This window comes from Diaphorina citri, unplaced genomic scaffold (genome assembly GCF_000475195.1).
Source record: "Diaphorina citri unplaced genomic scaffold, Diaci psyllid genome assembly version 1.1 scaffold18, whole genome shotgun sequence".
NCBI classification, from domain to species: Eukaryota; Metazoa; Arthropoda; class Insecta; order Hemiptera; family Psyllidae; genus Diaphorina; species Diaphorina citri.
Window position 1 is genome coordinate 26,530 of NW_007377456.1, and position 21,008 is coordinate 47,537.

General features: G+C 37.8%; 1 protein-coding gene across 1 annotated transcript in view; it reads left to right on the forward strand.

Annotated features, from left to right (window-relative positions):
• The window catches only part of LOC103507881 (potassium channel subfamily T member 2-like), a 57,818-nt gene that overhangs the window by 13,068 nt on the left and 23,742 nt on the right, over window positions 1-21,008 (forward strand). Inside the window, exons 5-9 of the mRNA XM_008472400.1 lie at window positions 1,416-1,488; window positions 7,507-7,606; window positions 7,770-7,785; window positions 16,114-16,197; window positions 16,571-16,649. Of these exons, the coding sequence (XP_008470622.1) occupies window positions 1,416-1,488; window positions 7,507-7,606; window positions 7,770-7,785; window positions 16,114-16,197; window positions 16,571-16,649 (352 nt within the window). The remainder of the gene's footprint in view (window positions 1-1,415; window positions 1,489-7,506; window positions 7,607-7,769; window positions 7,786-16,113; window positions 16,198-16,570; window positions 16,650-21,008) is intronic.

The window sequence follows — 21,008 nt, forward strand, 5'->3', positions numbered from 1 at the left end:
CCGATACCATGTCTATCAAGATGCTTCGTTCAGAGAGGAAGTTTCTTGTTCCCATTGTCAGTAGAAATCCTAATATTCTACTACTCTTTCTCTCTCTGTCCCTCTCTCTCTCTCTCTCTCTCTCTCTCTCCCTTCTCTCTCGAAATCTATCTCTTTCCCTCTCTCTCTATCTTCATATCCATCTCTCTCATATTAAAGCTCTGCATCGCAGGTTATAAATTATTTATGTAGCATAATAATTCACTTCTACAATGCTTCCTTTACAATCTTCCTCATCTTCTTTGGTTCTATGCTTCCTCAGTTTATCATTATCATGATCCTTCTCTCTCTCTCTCTCTCTCTCTCTCTCTCTCTCTCTCTTATACGTATCCTATCTGGATTTGGTTAAAAAGATAAAAAGTATAAAAAATACGTTTTGATAACTTTGACGATCCCTTTTCTTTTTATCCTTTCTCTCGCTCCCTCGTTTCTCTCTCTCTCTCTCTCTCTCTCTCTCTCTCTCTCTCGCTCCCTTCATCTCCACCTCTCCTATCTCACTTTCCAGACCAGACCAGGATTCAAACCAAGCAACTCCAAATCGAGCAAACTTGCTGTTCGACCTGTGAGAAAGACTCCATAATCCAGCGGAAAGTATAAAAAAAAGCTCAATTGTTCCTCTCCCATAGCTTGTCCTATCCAGTACACTATTTAATTACATCATGTAATAGCTAATATCATACCCATACATAAATTAGTTCTTGCCAGTGATATTAAAATAGGTACCTGAACAACTAACATTCCACACCCTTCATTCAGCCGCCCCTCGTAAAGTGTAAGAGCTTTTAAAACAAAGATAACTTCATTAAAACATTTTCGCAGAACATTAATTTTCAGTACCTCATTACACCGTCGCGTCGTGTCGTCGGCTAAGACTAAAAATGCCTGATTAAGATTACACATCAACTGCACCTTTTTGTATACTGTCAGCTATGGCTAAAAGCAGGATGCACACTAGAGAAACGCGTTTCATGAAACGTGAAACTAGAGGTTCATGTAACCGACAAATGAAATTAACACCGTGCTTGTTCCACTGTTTAATGAAACGAGTTTCCCCTGTGCATCTCGGCTAAAATGTTGACCTTCAAAAAGCTTTCGATAGCTTAGTCAACATACACGAAGCATTTGAAAGGAACGGGAAAAATTGGCCATATCAGTTCAGATGATTAGGTGACCGATGGCAAAATCACGTTCGTAATTTTTCGAATGTGACTGGGTATATTTGTCTTTTGATTGGAGAAATGGAGAAACATAATTGGGTTTCCGCAAGGAGCAGCGATTTCTCCCGTGTTTCAATAATAATATTCGAGATACAAAACAAGATCTTAATGTTAATTAATAATAATGATGGTACCCATTTCTTCTTCTTCTGATTTCAGGGAAACATGATGATGACTGTTTTTTCATTTCATTTTGTACTAGAATTAGTTACCACAGTTCCTTTTATATTTTGTTGATATCATTTTTTCCTCATTATTATCTTTATTGCCTTTGTTTCCATATTCATACAATCCTAAGAACGGCGTACAGAGTCCATCTATCCGGGAACAAACAATGTTCCAATATTTTTGACAATGAGGCATGAAAGTTTGTTGTGGCGAATAATTTTATTGAACATCCTTCTTCAATACATTGTGCTAAATTTTTTCGTCATTTGAACAGCTAAATGTGTGTCCAAACATAGCAGACCATCACATCGATCGACGACCATGTGTGGATACAGCAAAAACTCCGAATTCTATGTCCAAAACAAAGAGACAAACTGTACACTATACACTACTATGTATAAGGTTGGCTAGATTCTAGGAATATCAGAATAACCTGTTGCTCCAAAAAAGGTTAATACCCGACAACACAATACCAGAAACATAATTTCTACTCCTTGTATGAGCAACTTTCGGCTTGTATACAGGAAAACTTCCTCATTCTTAGTCCAACTTTCCATGTTATTATTTTCAACGACAGAAGAGCCCCTGTGGTGTTTTTAGACTTTTCCAGCTTTCCATGTAGGTTTAATGTTTTCCAGCTTTACACAGTTTGCCTGCTTTTAGAACAATAAGAAAGTAGGCAGGTAGATTTTGTGTACCCCACTACTTGGGTAATTATGATAAATAGTGGATGTGCCCTTTGAACCATTAAAGGAAAGGTCAGATTATATGAACGCCGGGTATCTCTTGTGATTATGCAATGTGCAATGAAGAAAGGTTAATGAAATTGATCCAGGGGTGGGTCGTTTTAAAGTTGGAAGGTTTATTTTTTATTTTAGAACTAAAATGACACTATGAACTCTAGATAGGCAGTCGTGATATACTTAGGTGGTATGAACGCCGGGTATCTCTTGTGATTATGCAATGTGCAATGAAGAAAGGTTAATGAAATTGATCCAGGGGTGGTTCGTTTTAAAGTTGGAAGGTTTATTTTTTATTTTAGAACTAAAATGACACTATGAACTCTAGATAGGCAGTCGTGATATACTTAGGTACCTACCCAGAAATCACTTCACAAAGTTGGTGTTTAGATAGGTAGGACCTAAATAAAGTTGGATCCTATTATTTAATATTGGATGTATCGAACATAACATCTATAGTTCTATAGGTACCTATGACTACAAATATTTGGAAGCATTATCCCTACCTATTCATAATATTGTGAAACGTTAGGGTAAATCTTACCATAAATAACGTGTAAGATATTTTTTTTTTTACCCAGCTATTTTTACATATTTTACAAAATCCCGTATCCCCTCTCACTTTTGCTTTATGCATATTTACACTACCTTCGCGTAATGCCATGGGTTTTGAGAGTAGCTTCTGGTTTGGAGTCCCTTTTTATTATGTTTCTGTTTGGAACGTACCTAGATGATATGGTAATGAGGCTAAAGGCGCGTTTGCAGTGTCGAACTTGGAGGGAAAAGATGAAGAAAATTGTCATGTACCTACCTGAGCTCTTTTTTATCCGTCAACACAAATGTACCTATATGATATGGTAATGAGGCTAAGGGCGCGTTTGCAGTGTCGAACTTGGAGGGAAAAGATGAAGAAAATTGTCATGTACCTACCTGAGCTCTTTTTTATCCGTCAACACAAACTAAGGCTTTTGGGTGAATAACAACATGATACGAGTACATGATATGTAATATTATGTAAAACTTGTATCCTGAAACGAACATAGAGTCCTCCCTAATTTCGATTTGGAACATTATTTATCTCACCCATCCAGGTGGGTACTATATTTTTCCCTATTCCCTTGTAGAACAAACATTTTGATTTGTTAAAATATGTAAATAATGAACATAAAAAAGAAAACATTACAGATTATAAGGATACAAATAAATTCATAAATGTACCTGTTACTACCCCTATATTAGCAGTTATATTTCATTTCTATTCAAGGGCTTGCATAGTAAGTCTTCTTTCTAGGAAAAACAATCGTTACTTTGGAAGCGTAATAGAATACAACAACATAGCAATGGAAAAGCTATGTAGTTTTCCGCACGAATTATAAGCTAGGCCAGGGGCGTACCTAATAGTTTAACATTACTAGTAGTTCTATGAACTGTAGACCTCACTCAGATTCTTTTGCCCAAGCTGAGAAGAAGGTACGAATGAATGCTACATATTCACATGTATTAAATTAGAACAGGAGGAGTACGTCTTAATACGTAATAAAAAGGACAGAGAACAGGTTTTATTTACAATCACTCAAAAGATAGCAATGAAACAACTGCTACATTGGACGCATGTGGTCTGTGTCGTAGCATGCCCATCCCGTAGTATGCCTCTCATCAGATGGGCGAGGTATATTAGCAGTTATATTTCATTTCTATTCAAGGGCTTGCATAGTAAGTCTTCTTTCTAGGAAAAACAATCGTTCCTTTGGAAGCGTAATAGAATACAACAACATAGCAATGGAAAAGCTATGTAGTTTTCCGCACGAATTATAAGCTAGGCCAGGGGCGTACCTAATAGTTCAACATTGATAGCATACCCATGCCATACAATACCCCTCATCAGAAGTGCTATAAGAAACACAATACTTCCCATTTAGGTTCTAGGCTCCTAGGTCAACACGAGAACGCCAGAAAGTAACCCGTTGAAATGTTTGCAATCGAAAAACGAATGCATTTTGCGACCACCTAATATCTATGTTTCTTTAACTCGCTCCATCCATGTTTCTTTAACTCGCTCCTGAGAGTTCATTCTAAGATGTATTATTGCTGTTTCTATTTTCCTTGTAATATTCTTTATTATTCAGTATTCTTTATCATTTTCTCCTCCTTTCCTCCTTCATTCGACCTTTCCCCATTCTTTTTCTCTTCCCTTTTGCACCACAGAACAATAATAATAAGTAATAACATTGTTACTCGAGTTATTGTAGTACCTCCTCAGCTCCTCTTCAATAAACCAAGTGAATTTCTCCCTCCCTCCTCCGTTTTATCACCTTTATGCCTCTTCATCTGTCAGTCATTATCCAGATTCGAAATGAACTAATGTGTATTTCACATAATATCCATGTACCTATTCTACATAATATCTATGAGATCTTGTAGATTGAGCTCCCGAAATTGAGACTTCAGAACAAAAAGATCTTGTAGATATCACGTGAACGTGTGCGTACGTGATCTAATTTTGAAATTGTTTTGCTGGCAAAAATGAACAGAGGAATGCGGCTCTACTGGTAGAACAATTAGAATTCTTGGAAATATCTTTCCGCCAATGTCCTTGCCTTTTTCTGTCTAAATAAGGGTAGAGGGAGGAACACACTGCCCTCACGTTACATTTTCAATAATTTTGGTTTTAAACAAATGCCGGGGTCATTCTGATGTCTTTCGTTTACACTTCAAACTAAATATACATATACAATCAATGACACTGATCTGAAACCTTATGGATTTTTGGTTGGACCGCTGAATTGGCAACTTTCGTGTATATTTGTACAATGAATTCGCAACCTTCGTGTACAGCATACTATGTTGGACAATGAAAATGGTCCATAGGTACATCACATTTCACATCGTAGGCCATCGCATCGCATTGGTCACTTGGCTTTTAACCCTTAACCTTCTTGCCAGTGATATTAAAATACCTGAACAACTAACATTCCACACCCTTCATTCAGCCGCCCCTCGTAAAGTGTAAGAGCTTTTAAAACAAAGATAACTTCATTAAAATTTTAGAGGGAAATGTAATAATAATAAATTTATTAAGCAATTAATAATAATAAGCAACATGGTGGGACGGGGGTAATAGAAAGCACAGGAAAATGGGGTTGTTGCACGATCTAGACATTTACCCAAGCTCTATTCACCTATTCTTTGACGTACATAAATCCCGTTATCAGAACAGATTTTCAAACTTTAATACAGCACTGTGATTTTTCCTTTTTTATTTTCCTTATTTTTTTAACGCTCCTAAAATTGAATGATAAACATAAACTGAACTTTGCTGGCTTTACCATCAGAGACCTAAAAACTTCGATAAGAAAAAAAGCAATTTTCATCGGAAAGAAGGAAGAAGGACAAGGGAGAACTGAAAGCAAACACAGAGGAAATCAATAAAGGTATAAAATAATAAATGATACCACATTAATAAACATGATTGAAATAACGTTTTTCATAAAACATACGGGGTGGTGTGGTAGAATTTTGCCGTAAAACCTTTTTTGATGAAGGTGATTGTAACATGGGAACTTTTCAAGGTAATCCTTTTTTACCCCGAGTAATATTAAATACCTGAATACACTTTATTAGTGGATGTGTAGGTATTACCTACCTATGTATCTAGATACTTTTCCCATGTCTTGGGCTGGTGGGTATGTTAGATTGTCGTGTCATTTAAGTATAGCTTGTTTTTATGTTTTTACCCTTGTATAGTACTTTTATGAGTTTGTGCCTACTGTTATGAGTTTGGGCCCATTTATATTGTTTTAGATATTGGATAGCCTTTGTGATGTCTTTGGGCTAACATGCCCCTCGCACTATTTATTTAGCAAGGGAAATTTCAGGCTGGCATCCTCCCTAAATAAAGTACCCCAGCCAGACTAGTACTTTGCTACCTATAGGACTTTGGCTAGACCTACCCATTTTCTGAGGGACATTAAATTAAATTACTTGGAGGAGGAGGGACTTGAAATTACCCCTAAAATTTGGAGATGTTTGAAATCGTCCGATACCATGTCTATCAAGATGCTTCCTTCAAAGAGGAAGTTTCTTGTTCCCATTGTCATGTCAATCACATTCTGCTTTTCACATTCCCCCTCATCTTTATGCATCTTCATCTGTCAGTCATTATCCAGATTCGAAATGAACTAATGTGTATTTCACATAATATCCATGTACCTATTCTACATAATATCTATGTATTTTACATAAATTTTACTTAATATTATGTACTTCATCCTTCATCCCATTATTCAGATAACATATTCCTTGTCACTCCCAGCTCGCAACGTGGGAACTCTCACACCGCGCTTACACGATCGACAAATATTTGAACATTAGGTTACACCTAAGTGTATTTTCCTTTCGGAAAAGGAAAACGGAATTTTAGATCTTCGATGGTCGGAAATGGGCCATCTTGGATTTCCAATGATTCGGTTTAGGCGCTACCACGCCACCTAGTGGTTGAACTAATTTCCGTATTTTCCTTTAAAAGAGTAGGTAGCCGTATGCACGGACCAACTCGTATGGGATGTAGAATGTAGATGTAACCTTGCCTTTGTTCCCTCGTAATATACATTAAAAAAAAAAAAAAAAAAAAAAAAAAAATCTGCCAGGGCCCCCCAAAAAAAAGATTTTTGTCCTGATACAGAATCCTGTTAGCTTCCTGTTTTGCATATTATCCACCTAATTTAGGAAACCTCTTGGATGCTTAGATCCAAACTTTAGGAAAACAAAGACTCCTACTCATCTACACCCTTCATTATTTCCGCCACACACACTCACAGACGAGACAGTCCGAGTGTGAGTGGTGGGCATTAGTTATTCATGAAGTTAAATTTATTATTTCTAGGTTGATAGTTGATCCATTAAACAATGAAGTTCTTCACACTATTGAAAGATTTTTGTCCTGATACAAAATCCTGTTAGCTTCCTGTTTTGCATATTATCTACCTAATTTAGGAGACCTTTTGGATCCAAACTTTAGGAAAACAAAAACTCCTACTCATCTGTACACCCTTCATTATTTCCGCCACAGCGCCACACACACTCACAGACGAGACGGTCCGAGTGTGAGCGGTGGGCATTAGTTATTCATGAAGTTAATTTTATTATTTCTAGGTTGATAGTTGATCCATTAAACAATGAAGTTCTTCACACTATTATTACACTGAAATGTAGGTCTTTTCTGACGACATCCCTGTGTGCGGGGTCCCAGTATGTAGGACTATTACACCCCATCCTTCACAGTAACAACGACCCTAACCTACGCTGCGTCACGAGTAACTCAACGTTCAATTTCTTTGTTTCAGGTTTACGTATCCGAATTGCCAATCTTGTATTCAAATTAGTAACATGCTTCCTGTACATAATCCGTGTCATTATGGACCAAGACCCCACCTACGCTACCTGGTGAGTATCCACTAAAAACATCCAAGCTTCGCTTTTCCGGGCAAATCTGCCTGGTAAAACTGTCAGGTAAAACGCAGGGTGTAAATCTGTAAATAAAAGATTTCCGCTTGAGAATAACGATGAAAGATGTACATTTATAATTTGCTCTTGCTCTTATTTTCAGTTATGGGTTATATTGGGTTGTTCACTAGTCCTCTGTTGTTTTCAGTTAGGTTAGTCTATTATGTACTAGCTGAATTCCGTCGCTTCGCTCCGGAATCCCGCTAGTTCATCCCGAGGCATGGCCAAAAGGCATGGCCGAACTTGTAGTTATCAAACTAAAAACATAAACGAAACTCAAATATTAGGCGAGCGAGGAAAAGTTTTCTCTTCCAGACTGGCTGCTTAGAACAAGATGTCCCATAATGCCCACTAACAATGCATAATGGTAATGGTACCTAGTACCTACAATGTTGTAAAGATATTGAAGTACGTAGATCTAATATATAAAAATGAATGTTTGTGTGTGTGTTTGTTCGAACTTTATGCCTGACCAAACCGCTCATCCGATTGCTATGAAACCTTTTGAACTTATTGCTTGCACTCCCGTGAAGGTTATAGGCTATTTTCCGGTTCATTTTGGTTAAGCTACGCCGAGCAATGGATGAGTGACATTAACGGTCATGCCTTAAGGATTTACTAGCAGAAATCCGCGGAGCGAAGAGAAGGGTTTCGGCTAGTATATTATACGTGAATCAAACTAATCCATATCACAGGTATATCTGTCTCTTTCTATTGTCCTCAGAAAAAGAAGGAGAGTTGGAGAGAGAGAGAGGGATGGGGGGTCGGGGGTATTATGACACCTGTCATTACCAGGTAGAAATCCTAATACTCTACTACTCTTTCTCTCTCTGTCCCTCTCCCTTCTCTCTCAAAATCTATCTCTTTCCCTCTCCCTTTCTCTATCTCTATCTTCATATCTCTCTCTCCCTTTCTCTCTCTCTCTCTCTTCATATCTTTCTCTATCTCTCTCATATTAAAGCTCTGCATCGCAGGTTATAAATTATTTATTTAGCATAATAATTCACTTCTACAATGCTTCCTTTACTATCTTCCTCATCTTCTGTGGCTCTATGCTTCCTCAGTTTATCATTATCATGATCCTTCTCTCTCTCTCTCTCTCTCTCTCTCTCTCTCGGGTCGAAATTGTCTTGATAGGAATAATTTGTTTATTTTTGTCTCATTTTAATTTTTTAAATAAGTAATCTTCATTATGTAAAAAGGAAAAAAATAGATAGGCAAGATTTCTAACTTATGAGATGAGAGCGATCTCTCTATAAGTGAAGGACTCAGAAAAAGGGAGGGTTTCGCAAGAGAGGAGAGATGGAAAAGGGGGGATTTGTATGTCAAATGCAGAAGTTCGGAAGAACGGTACAAACTCAGCTCAATTTCTTGAATTTCTGCGAGGGTCGTTACTATGTTCAAGGCTCCGTTGAGGACACTTCTATTCATTAGCATGGGTTGTTTATTTTCTCTTGGGTCGGAACTAGGCGAGGGTCGATGCGCGATGGTTGGTTCTCCGTCGTGGACGTCTACTTAGTAACCGTACTACTCGGCCTATTTGCTGGAGGGTAATTTTGAAATGGAGCGCACATGCACGGTTACGAGACAAGCTATACTAGACGGCATATATCAGGTCTTGTCACATTCTAATTCAATTAAACGTCCATACGCTTCAGCCATACCTTTGGCGGCTTGTGTGAAAAAAGAGAAAGCTCCCGAAATTGAGACTTCAGAACAAAGAGATCTTTTAGATTGAGCTCCCGAAATTGAGACTTCAGAACAAAAAGATCTTGTAGATTGAGCTCCCGAAATTGAGACTTCAGAACTTGCCTGAAATAAATCTTTTTGGGGTCAACTGTACTTATTTTTAACAAAGGTTCGTTTGTTTTTTGTTTCAGATTGTGGATCCTCATTTGAGAAATATGTTCATTCCTATATTTTTAAATTGTTGGAGTTTAATTATTTTTCAAGATTAATGTGGTAGTTTCATACTGGTAGTAGGACTAGTAGGTACTAGTGTACCATAATTTTCGTTTCTAGGGCAATGTTTGTGGGCTAAATAATAATAAACAGGTACCTACCTGTGTTGAAGGTAACAATTAGGCGAAATTATATCCCTAAATCATTCTCTACTAGCTAACTTTACAAGCTCTACCAGTAGGTACATAGGTACCTATTATTATGTAGTAGTACTACTCAGCAAGGGAAGTGTACAGACGGTCACCCATCCCACTAGAATCCACACGCGATGTCGCTTATCTGTGTGTTTACTTGCATTAAGACTATGCCATTTTTCAAATCCTTTCCCTATGTAGTACTACTCAGCAAGGGAAGTGTACAGACAGTCACCCATCCCACTAGAATCCACACGCGATGTCGCTTATCTGTGTGTTTACTTGCATTAAGACTATGCCATTTTTCAAATCCTTTCCCAGTTTAACTTTATTTTAATTAAAATATGAATTCACTGAAAAAACATAATTTCTAAATTTTGAACAAAGAAAAAATGCAAAATTTTATAAAGCAGAGTTCCTTCTGAATAAAATGTGTCATATTAAGAAAACTCAAACTCATAGAGAAAAGAGAAAGAAAGGAGAGAGAGAGAGAGAGAGAGAGAGAGAGAGAGAGAGAGAGAGAGAGAGAGAGAGAGAGAGAGAGAGAGTAAGTATTTTACCTTTCGTTATTTCTATTTTAAGTACCTATTTTGAAGTTATATGTACCTTACTTATAATGTCTTCGGAAAAGACAAAACTTATATTATGCCAAAGGACAAAGGTATACCTATGTATGACCTATGACAAATTACAATAATTATTGTGCCCACTAACTTGGAAAACGAACAAATCGATTCGAAAATTTGTGTGCTGAATTGCTGATTTCTTTCCATCCGTGGCACAAGCTTTGCTTTTACGGATGGGTACACCATTTACATATGTGAATTTTTTATGTTTTGTTAAAAATAATGATTAGAATTTAGAAGTTATTTTATCCTGCTGACTTATCAATGCCTCTTGCTGACTCACTATGTTTCAGAATGATCTTCACAGGGCGATGCAGAAGTCCCAGTCTGCATTGTCCCAACAGCTCATGATTCTATCTGCCACTTTGTTATGAAGTCTTTCACTTAATTATTTTTTCGAGATTAATGTGGTAGTTTCATACTAGGAATAGGTAGATATGTACCATAATTTTCGTTTCTAGGGCAATGTTTGTAGGCTAAATAATAATAAACAGGTACCTGTGTTGAAGGTAACAATTAGGCGAAATTATATCCCTAAATCATTCTCTACTAGCTAACTTTACAAGCTCTACCAGTAGGTACACTTGTTGATATCATTTTTTCCTCATTATTATCTTTATTGCCTTTGTTTCCACATTCATACAATCCTAAGAACGGCGCACAGAGTCCATTTATCCGGGAACAAACAGTGTTCCAATATTCTTGACAATGAGGCATGAAAGTTTGTTGTGGCGAATAATTTTATTGAACATCCTTCTTCAATACATTGTGCTAAATTTTGTCGTCATTTGAACAGCTAAATGTGTGTCCAAACATAGCAGACCATCACATCGATCGACGACCATGTATGGATACAGCAAAAACTCCGAATTCCATGTCCAAAACAAAGAGACAAACTGTACACTATACACTACTATGTATAAGGTTGGTTAGATTCTAGGAATATCAGAATAACCTGTTGCTCAAAAAAAGGTTAACACCCGACAACACAATACCAGAAACATAATTTCTACTCCTTGTATGAGCAACTTTCGGCTTGTATACAGGAAAACTTCCTCATTCTTAGACTAGCGGGTTACCACTGGACTAACCGTGCCCCCATCTGGACCTAATATCTGTGTTTCTTTAACTCGCTCCTGAAAGTTCATTCTAAGATGTATTATTGCTGTTTCTATTTTCCTTGTAATATTCTTTATTATTCAGTATTCTTTATCATTTTCTCCTCCTTTCCTCTTTCATTCCAGCTTTCCCCACTCTTTTTCTCTTCCTCTTTGCACCACAGAACAATAATAATAACATTGTTACTCGAGTTATTGTAGTACCTCCTCAGCTCCTCTTCAATAAACCAAGTGAATTTCTCCCTCCCTCCTCCGTTTTATCCTTCCTCCCTCCCTCTCATTCCTTCTCCTTATTTCTTTTCTCCTCTTTTTTATTCAATCTTACTGAAAATAACCTGAGTACAATTCTCCCTCCCTCTTTCCACCTTTGTCTGTGTCTCTTCTTCGTATATTTCTTTTCTTCTCAATCTTTCTCACCTCCCTCTCTCCAACTTACAAATAGCCTGGGTACATTTCTCTCCCATTCTTTCTTCCCTATTTTTTCTTATCCTCCTTTTTCTTTTTCTTCTTCTTCGTCTTCTTCTTCTTTTTTTTTCTTCTTCTCCTACTACTGTACTTTTTTCTTCAATTGTATTTGGGGTCGGTGTTACATTCTATCATCCTACCCTTCTTTCTTCTCTAATATTCTCCTTTTTCTTTTTCTTCGTCTTCTTCGTCTTCTTCTTCTTCTTCCTCTTCTTCTTCTTCTTCCTCTTCTTCTTCTCCTACTACTGTACTTTTTTCTTCAATTGTATTTGGGGTCGGTGTTACATTCTATCATCCTACCCTTCTTTCTTCTCTATTTTCCCATCCTTTTTCCTCCCAAGTCTTCCTCAATCTCTTCACCTTCCATCTACCTCTCTTGCCCTGTAGGACTAGTTGTTTAACTTTTTGATCTCTGTAACTTTCGTCTCTCCGCTCTACTTGCCCATCTCTGAATTTCCTCTTTTGTATTTTCTATTCTATTGCTACAAAAATCTAATACTCTCATATTTTCTGTCCTAATGACCCCTGTCCTTGATTCCTACCAGGCCATATTCAGGCTTTTATTTTGTCAAGGTATGGAGGCGAGAGTCCAGTGATGTAGGGTGAGGGTTTTCAAATGCAAAATAAGTCTTTCAACGTGGCAATTCTGCAAGATATTATTGCAGTATTTTCTGATGAAAAAACTTAATTGCTTGTTTTATTTGAAGTTCTAAATTACTTAGTTTCTTATTTATGCAGTCCTAGTAATACAGTTGCTAGGGCCTTGGGTTTATGGGAGTTCATTCATTACTTGTTTTAATTGAAGTTGTAAATTACTTATTTTGTTATTTATGCAGTCCCAGTAATACAGTTGCTAGGGCCTTGGGTTTATGGGAAGGTAAGGCGTTGCTTCTATCAGTGTCATGTATGCCTAGGGTAAATCAGCCTTAAAACGACTAGTAACATAAGTAGTAACTCTAGTAAGTGGTAATAGTCAATCTACTATCTTACCTGTCCAGAAACAGCCTATTATTTGTGAATCATTTAGGTCAGAATGATATCCCTTGCAGTAGAACACACCTGATTTACAGTTTCTAGGAACGCTATTTTCATTTGTGTGTAGTCACACGTTATATCGGCTACTACTTAATGTTTTATTTGAAGTTCTAAATTACTTAGTTTCTTATTTATGCAGTCCTAGTAATACAGTTGCTAGGGCCTTGGGTTTATGGGAAGGTAAGGCGTTGCTTCTATCAGTGTCATGTGTGCCTAGGGTAAATCAGCCTTAAAACGACTAGTAACATCAGTAGTAACTCTAGTAAGTGGTAATAGTCAATTTACTAACTTACCTGTCCAGAAACAGCCTATTATTCGTGAATCATTTAGGTCAGAATGACATCGCTTGCAGTAGAACACACCTGATTTACAGTTTCTAGGAACGCTATTTTCATTTGTGTGTAGTCACACGTTATATCGGCTACTACTTAATAATCCAGGTTCGCAGGTATACTACACTTTGATAGGTTGGTTGAAGCGTCTGGTCATGCCGTGTTGGTCTAATGTAAATCAGATTATGTCAAATGCAACAACACAAGCAACCATAAACAATTAACAAACTTCATCACGAGATCTTAGATAAAACTGCACAACTCACGAAGGTAATTGGGAGGTTTTGTATTCATTTCCGCTTTACATTAAGTAGTGGTGTGGTCTGCATTGAAGCTAGGGAGGTAATGCTGAAAAAAAGCGTCCGTCCAGGGAAAGTTTTCAGGGGTGGATTTCATCAATATTTTTTCAGCCCCTAGAAAGTCTTAAAAAAATGTACCTCGGTACCGCTTTCGCATTACTTCAAGGCACATTCTTTTACATCCATGTCTATCCAAGAACGGAAAAGTCAGGTTAGAAAATTTCCGCCCTCGGCCACAGAGGTAGGCAAAGCCTGTCAGGTTCCATTTGATTTGTATAGGCGTAAGAGTTTGGGGCTAAAAAGAAGGTTGGCGAAACCCACCCTAAAGAAGTTCTATGTTCTGGGCTTTTGGGACATACCGTACAAGGGTTGATAGCAGTCCTTTTGGACATACTGCCACACTGCATTATAAGTAGGAAGGTAGGTTGAGTCAGTAGGTACCTATACCTAACCATTAGGGAAGGTCATAGATGTGAACTTACCTACATTGGTTGGGTAAATAATAGGTTTACTCCTACCGTATTAAGTATCAAGGTTTGTTTATCTGACTGCATGTTACGTCAAAACTGACCTACCTTAAATAGGTACCTACATTATAGTAAAGCAGGTAAAGTCAATGCTAATCTCATGAAGAAACCATTATGCTAAATCTTAATTCATTTTAAATCTTGATAATAAACAAATTTAATAAAAATACAAATCTTTCAGTAATAAATTATTAAAATAATTAAGAGCACTTGATACATAATAATAAATTACAAGTTTTCAGTCCCTTTATAGCTAGCCCCTGATAATTTCTTTAGGGAACTAGGGTGGCCCTTGGGGCCCCCTAAAGCCCAATAATACTTACCAATGGTAGGTACCTGTTAGGTAAATATTTCTCGCAAATCTGCTATAGACGGCGGGAAAAATCATCCCTTAAAGCTCAAAGCAGCGTCCACACTTAGTGTCGTCGATCGACGCACGATCAACTCTGAGTTTGAAGTGTGGACGGAGCTTAAGAATGAATAGCTACTCATGCTGATCAAATCCCTGTACATAATTGTTCAAGTTGATACTTAAACACAACTTAAGGCCTTAAACTCTAATGAATCTGGTAAGATTGATGAGAAATTTTTCTGCATGCTAAATCTGGCAAGTTTCTTTCGGCTTTGTTTCTCAGCTTTTAACCTCCCCTATCATGGTGGCTTTTACCCTCCCCTCGATCGCTTTAACCTCCCCTTTTCTGCCTTCAACTCTCTCCTCCCTTCTTCTCCTCCTCCTAACTCCATCCCTTCTCTTCCTTTCCCATCCTACCCCCTACTCCAGAAATTTTCTCTCCTCCCTTTCTCATCTTTTACCCTCCCCTCTATCGCTTTTACCCTTCCTTTCTCCTCTTTTACCCTAACTTCTCCTCCCCTTCACCACCTTGAACCTCCCTTCTCCTCCTTTATCTCCACGTTCTCCTACACTTAACTGCATCCCCCTCTCTTCCTTCTATTCTCCCCTAACTCTATTCCCCCTCCTTTGAGTCCTTTGTCCCCTTCCCTCCCCTTCTTTCTCCCCCCCCTCTTCTTCTTTCTTCAACAACCCTTCTCCCTCTCCTCCTTATTCCTCCCCTACTTCTACTCTTCCTCCTTTGTCCCCCTCTCTCCATCTTCCCTCTCCTCTCCATCTCTTAAACTTTAGTTAAAGTTTAAAGGGATTTTGCTAGGGCGTACCGTAGCGTAGTGAAGACGCTCTTCTTTCTAGTTTAAGGTGAAAGTTTAAATCTGGTGTGAACTTTTCCATTTCAGCCCTTTTCTCGCGTTAGCATTTATCCCCTTGTAATATTCAAATTTATTGCACCGTGCTTCTAACCACCGATCTAACCTTTATACCCACCTCTATCTCACCTTTATACTTTTATATGTTTATCCTGATATTATACGTATGGTTAATGAAATTGATCCAGGGGTGGGTCGTTTTAAAGTTGGAAGGTTTATTTTTTATTTTAGAACTAAAATGACACTATGAACTCTAGATAGGCAGTCGTGATATACTTAGGTGCCTACCCAGAAATCACTTCACAAAGTTGGATCCTATTATTTAATATTGGATGTATCGAACATAACATCTATAGTTCTATAGGTATGACTACAAATATTTGGAAGCATTATCCCTACCTATTCATAATATTGTGAAACGTTAGGGTAAATCTTACCATAAATAACGTGTAATCTCTCTCTCTCTCTCTCTCTCTCTCTCTCTCTTCCCCTATGTACCTATATCTTTCTTTTGTGCTTAAATACATACCTATTCTAGGTATGTAAATTATAATTGGAATTTGGATTGTTTATTGACACTTAGGTACCTATTAAAAGTATTAAATATGTCCATTAAATTGTTTAAGAGTACTCTACTCATTTGCCTATCTCTATTAATTTGCCTGAAAAAAATCGTTTTGGGGTCAACTGTACTTATTTTTTAACAAAGGTTCGTTTGTTTTTTGTTTCAGATTGTGGATCCTCATTTGAGAAATATGTTCATTCCTATATTTTTAAATTGTTGGTTAGCGAAAAAATCTTTAGAAAATATGTTTGTAAGTATTTCACCTTTCGTTATTTCTATTTTAAGTACCTATTTTGAAGTTTTGAAGTTATTTGTACCTTATTTATAATGTCTTCGGAAAAGACAAAACTTATATTATGCCAAAGGCCAAAGGTATACCTATGTATGACCTATGACAAATTACAATTGTGCCTACTAACTTGGAAAACGAACAAATCGATTCGAAAATTTGTGTGCTGATCTGCTGATCTCTTCCCATCCGTGGCACAAGCTTTGCTTTTACGGACGGGTACACCATTTACATATGTGAATTTATTGTTTTGTTAAAAATTAATGATTAGAATTTAGAAGTTATTTTATCCTGCTGACTTATCAATGCCTCTTGCTGACTCACCATGTTTCAGAATGATCTTCACAGGGCGATGCAGAAGTCCCAGTCTGCATTGTCCCAACAGCTCATGATTCTATCTGCCACTTTGTTATAAGGTTGATAGCAGTCCTTTTGGACATAGGTACTGCCACACTGCATTATAAGTAGGAAGGTAGGTTGAGTCAGTAGGTACCTATACCTAACCAACTAACCATTAGGAAAGGTCATAAATGTGAACTTACCTACATTGGTTGGATAAATAATAGGTTTACTCCTACCGTATTAAGTATCAAGGTTTGTTTATCTGACTGCATGTTACGTCAAAACTGACCTACCTTAAATAGGTACCTACATTATAGTAAAGCAGGTAAAGTCAATGCTAATCTCATGAAGAAACCATTATGCTAAATCTTAATTCATTTTAAATCTTGATAATAAACAAATTTAATAAAAATACAAATCTTTCAGTAATAAATTATTAAAATAATTAAGAGCACTTGATACATAATAATAAATTACAAGTTTTCAGTCCCTTTATAGCTAGCCCCTGATAATTTCTTTAGGGAACTAGGGTGGCCCTTGGGGCCCCCTAAAGCCCAATAATACTTACCAATGGTAGGTACCTGTTAGGTAAATATTTCTCGCAAATCTGCTATAGACGGCGGGAAAAATCATCCCTTAAAGCTCAAAGCAGCGTCCACACTTAGTGTCGTCGATCGACGCACGATCAACTCTGAGTTTGAAGTGTGGACGGAGCTTAAGAATGAATAGCTACTCATGCTGATCAAATCCCTGTACATAATTGTTCAAGTTGATACTTAAACACAACTTAAGGCCTTAAACTCTAATGAATCTGGTAAGATTGATGAGAAATTTTTCTGCATGCTAAATCTGGCAAGTTTCTTTCGGCTTTGTTTCTCAGCTTTTAACCTCCCCTATCATGGTGGCTTTTACCCTCCCCTCGATCGCTTTAACCTCCCCTTTTCTGCCTTCAACTCTCTCCTCCCTTCTTCTCCTCCTCCTAACTCCATCCCTTCTCTTCCTTTCCCATCCTACCCCCTACTCCAGAAATTTTCTCTCCTCCCTTTCTCATCTTTTACCCTCCCCTCTATCGCTTTTACCCTTCCTTTCTCCTCTTTTACCCTAACTTCTCCTCCCCTTCACCACCTTGAACCTCCCTTCTCCTCCTTTATCTCCACGTTCTCCTACACTTAACTGCATCCCCCTCTCTTCCTTCTATTCTCCCCTAACTCTATTCCCCCTCCTTTGAGTCCTTTGTCCCCTTCCCTCCCCTTCTTTCTCCCCCCCCTCTTCTTCTTTCTTCAACAACCCTTCTCCCTCTCCTCCTTATTCCTCCCCTACTTCTACTCTTCCTCCTTTGTCCCCCTCTCTCCATCTTCCCTCTCCTCTCCATCTCTTAAACTTTAGTTAAAGTTTAAAGGGATTTTGCTAGGGCGTACCGTAGCGTAGTGAAGACGCTCTTCTTTCTAGTTTAAGGTGAAAGTTTAAATCTGGTGTGAACATTGATGAGAAATTTGTCTGCATGCTAAATCTGGCAAGTTTCTTTCGGCTTTGTTTCTCAGCTTTCAACCACCGCTATCATGGTGGCTTTTACCCTCCCCTCGATCGCTTTAACCTCCCCTTCTCTGCCTTCAACTCTCTCCTCCCTTCTTCTCCTCCTCCTAACTCCATCCCCTCTCTTCCTTTCCCATCCTACCCCCTACTCCAGAAATTTTCTCTCCTCCCCTTTCTCATCTTTTACCCTCCCCTCTATCGCTTTTACCCTCCCTTCTCCTCTTTTACCCTCCCGTCTCCTCCCCTCCTCCCCTTCACCGCCTTGAACCTCCCTTCTCCTCCTTTATCTCCACGTTCTCCTACACCTAACTGCTTCTCCTCTCTTCCTTCTATTCTCCCCTACCTCTATTCCCCCTCCTTTGAGTCTTTTGTCCCCTTCCCTCCCCTTCTTTCTCCCCCCCTCTTCTTCTTTCTTCAACAACCCTTCTCCCTCTCCTCCTTATTCCTCTCCTACTTCTACTCTTCCTCCTTTGTCCATCTACTCTTCCTCCATCTTCTCTCTCCTCTCCATCTCTTAAACTTTAGTTAAACTTTAAAGGGATTTTGCTAGGGCGTACCGTAGCGTAGTGAAGACGCTCTTCTTTCTAGTTTAAGGTGAAAGTTTAAATCTGGTGTGAACTTTTCCATTTCAGCCCTTTTCTCGCGTTAGCATTTATCCCCTTGTAATATTCAAATTTATTGCACCGTGCTTCTAACCACCGATCTAACCTTTATACCCACCTCTATCTCACCTTTATACTTTTATATGTTTATCCTGATATTATACGTATTCTATCTGGATTTGGTTAAAAAGATAAAAAGTATATAAAATACGTTTTGATAACTTTGACGATCCCTTTTCTTTTTATCCTTTCTCTCGCTCCCTCGTTTCTTTCTCTCTCTCTCTCTTTCTCTCTCTCTCTCTCTCTCTCTCTCTCTCTCTCTGTCTGTCTGTCTGTCTGTCTCTCTCTCTCTCTTTCTCTCTCTGTATTGCCTTTTCCTCTTTCCATTTCTTTTCGATCTCTCTCCTTTCTCCTCTCTTTTGTATCTTTCCTCTCTCTCTCTCTCTCGCTCCCTTCGTCTCCACCTCTCCTATCTCACTTTCAGACCAGACCAGGATTCAAACCAAGCAACTCCAAATCGAGCAAACTTGCTGTTCGACCTATGAGAAAGACTCCATAATCCAGCGGAAAGTATAAAAAAAAGCTCAATATTGTTCCTCTCCCATAGCTTGCCCTATTCATCGATACCCTTGTTTTTCCCTCCTAAAAAAGTTTGAGCGGAACTCGAACTTTTTGCCTGCAGAGAAGAAAACTTGTTCTTGTTCATTGCTCTCAAACAAAAACCCAACTTTCACCTACTTTTTAAAAATATTTATGAAAATAGGTAAAACAAACTTGATAAAAAAAAATGATGTGGAGAGAAGTAAAAGTGGAGAAATATAGGTCGAAAGCGCGCGAGAAAAAGGCAAAATGTGAAGGGATAATGAAAATAGAGCAAGGAAGATAGGGAGAGAAAAAGAATAGAGATTGTGAGAGTCAGAATGGAAGAGAAAACATTAATATTCATGCCACACATACAACGTTAAGTTAAATAAACAAAACAGTTGAAGCTTTCAGTGTAAACAACTTGAAGAGGGTGGAAAAAAGATCAAGAAGAAGAAGAAGAAGAAGAAGATGAAGAGGAAGACGAAGAAGAAAAAGAACAACAAGAAGAGGATGAAGAAGACGAAGAAGAAGAAGAAGAAGAAGACGAAGAAGAGAAAGAACAACAAGAAGAGGGAGAAGAAGAAAGTGTGAAGAAGTGAAAACAAGATAATATAACAACAACAACAACAATAAGAGATAGGAATAAGTACAATAGCAACAAAGGAAGCAACAGTAGACGACAAAATTAGTACAACACTAGCAGAAATTGCATGTGTAAGATAAGCAAATAGAGAAATGTTAGTTGGGGAAAAGAAGATTTTTTTTTGTAAAAACAATGAAAAGAAAATACGAACATAAAAGGCTCTAAAAAGCAACTAGTAGAAACTTAACAAGGAATGTTTTAAGATGGTGAAATTGGTTACATAGACTGAGCTACGTTCTGTCGAGTGCGTAAATAGAATGAGAACAAACAACTTATGAAAATCTCATGTTAACCCCCGCTGTAAATCTCATGTTAACCTTGAAATCTCGTGTAAGAATAAACTCATATTATGACCTTGAACTGATGTAACCTTGACCTTGGACTTAGGTACATTGAAAAGAAAATACGAACATAAAAGGCTCTAAAAAGCAACCAGTAGCAATTTTAACAAGGAATACCATAAGATGGTAAGAATGGTTACATAGACTGAGCTACGTTGTGTAGAGATGTAATAAAATGAGAACAACGTCTGAAAATCTCATGTTAACGTTGAAATCTCGTGTAAGAATAAACTCATATTATGACCTTGAACTGATGTAACCTTGACCTTAGACTTAGGTTCGTAACTTTAGACTCATGCGACCTTGAATTTGTGTAACCTTAAACTTATGTTACACCTATGTAACCTTAAACTCATGTGATCTAGAACTTATGTAACCTTGAACTCATGTAACCTTGAACTCATGTGATCTAGATCCTACGTAACCTTGAACTCATGTGACTTTGAACTTACGTAACCTTGAATCCTTGTGAACTTGAACTCATATGACCTTGAACTGATATGACCTTGAACCGAAGCGCCCTTGATCTTACTTAACCTTTAACTCAAGACCTTGAACTCCTAATATGACCTTGAATTTACGTAACCATAAACTTATATGACCTCGACGTTTGCATGTGATCTAGAACTTACGTAATCTTGAACTCATGTAACCTTGAACTCATGTGACTTTGAACTTACGTAACCTTGAATCCTTGTGAACTTGAACTCATATGACCTTGAACTC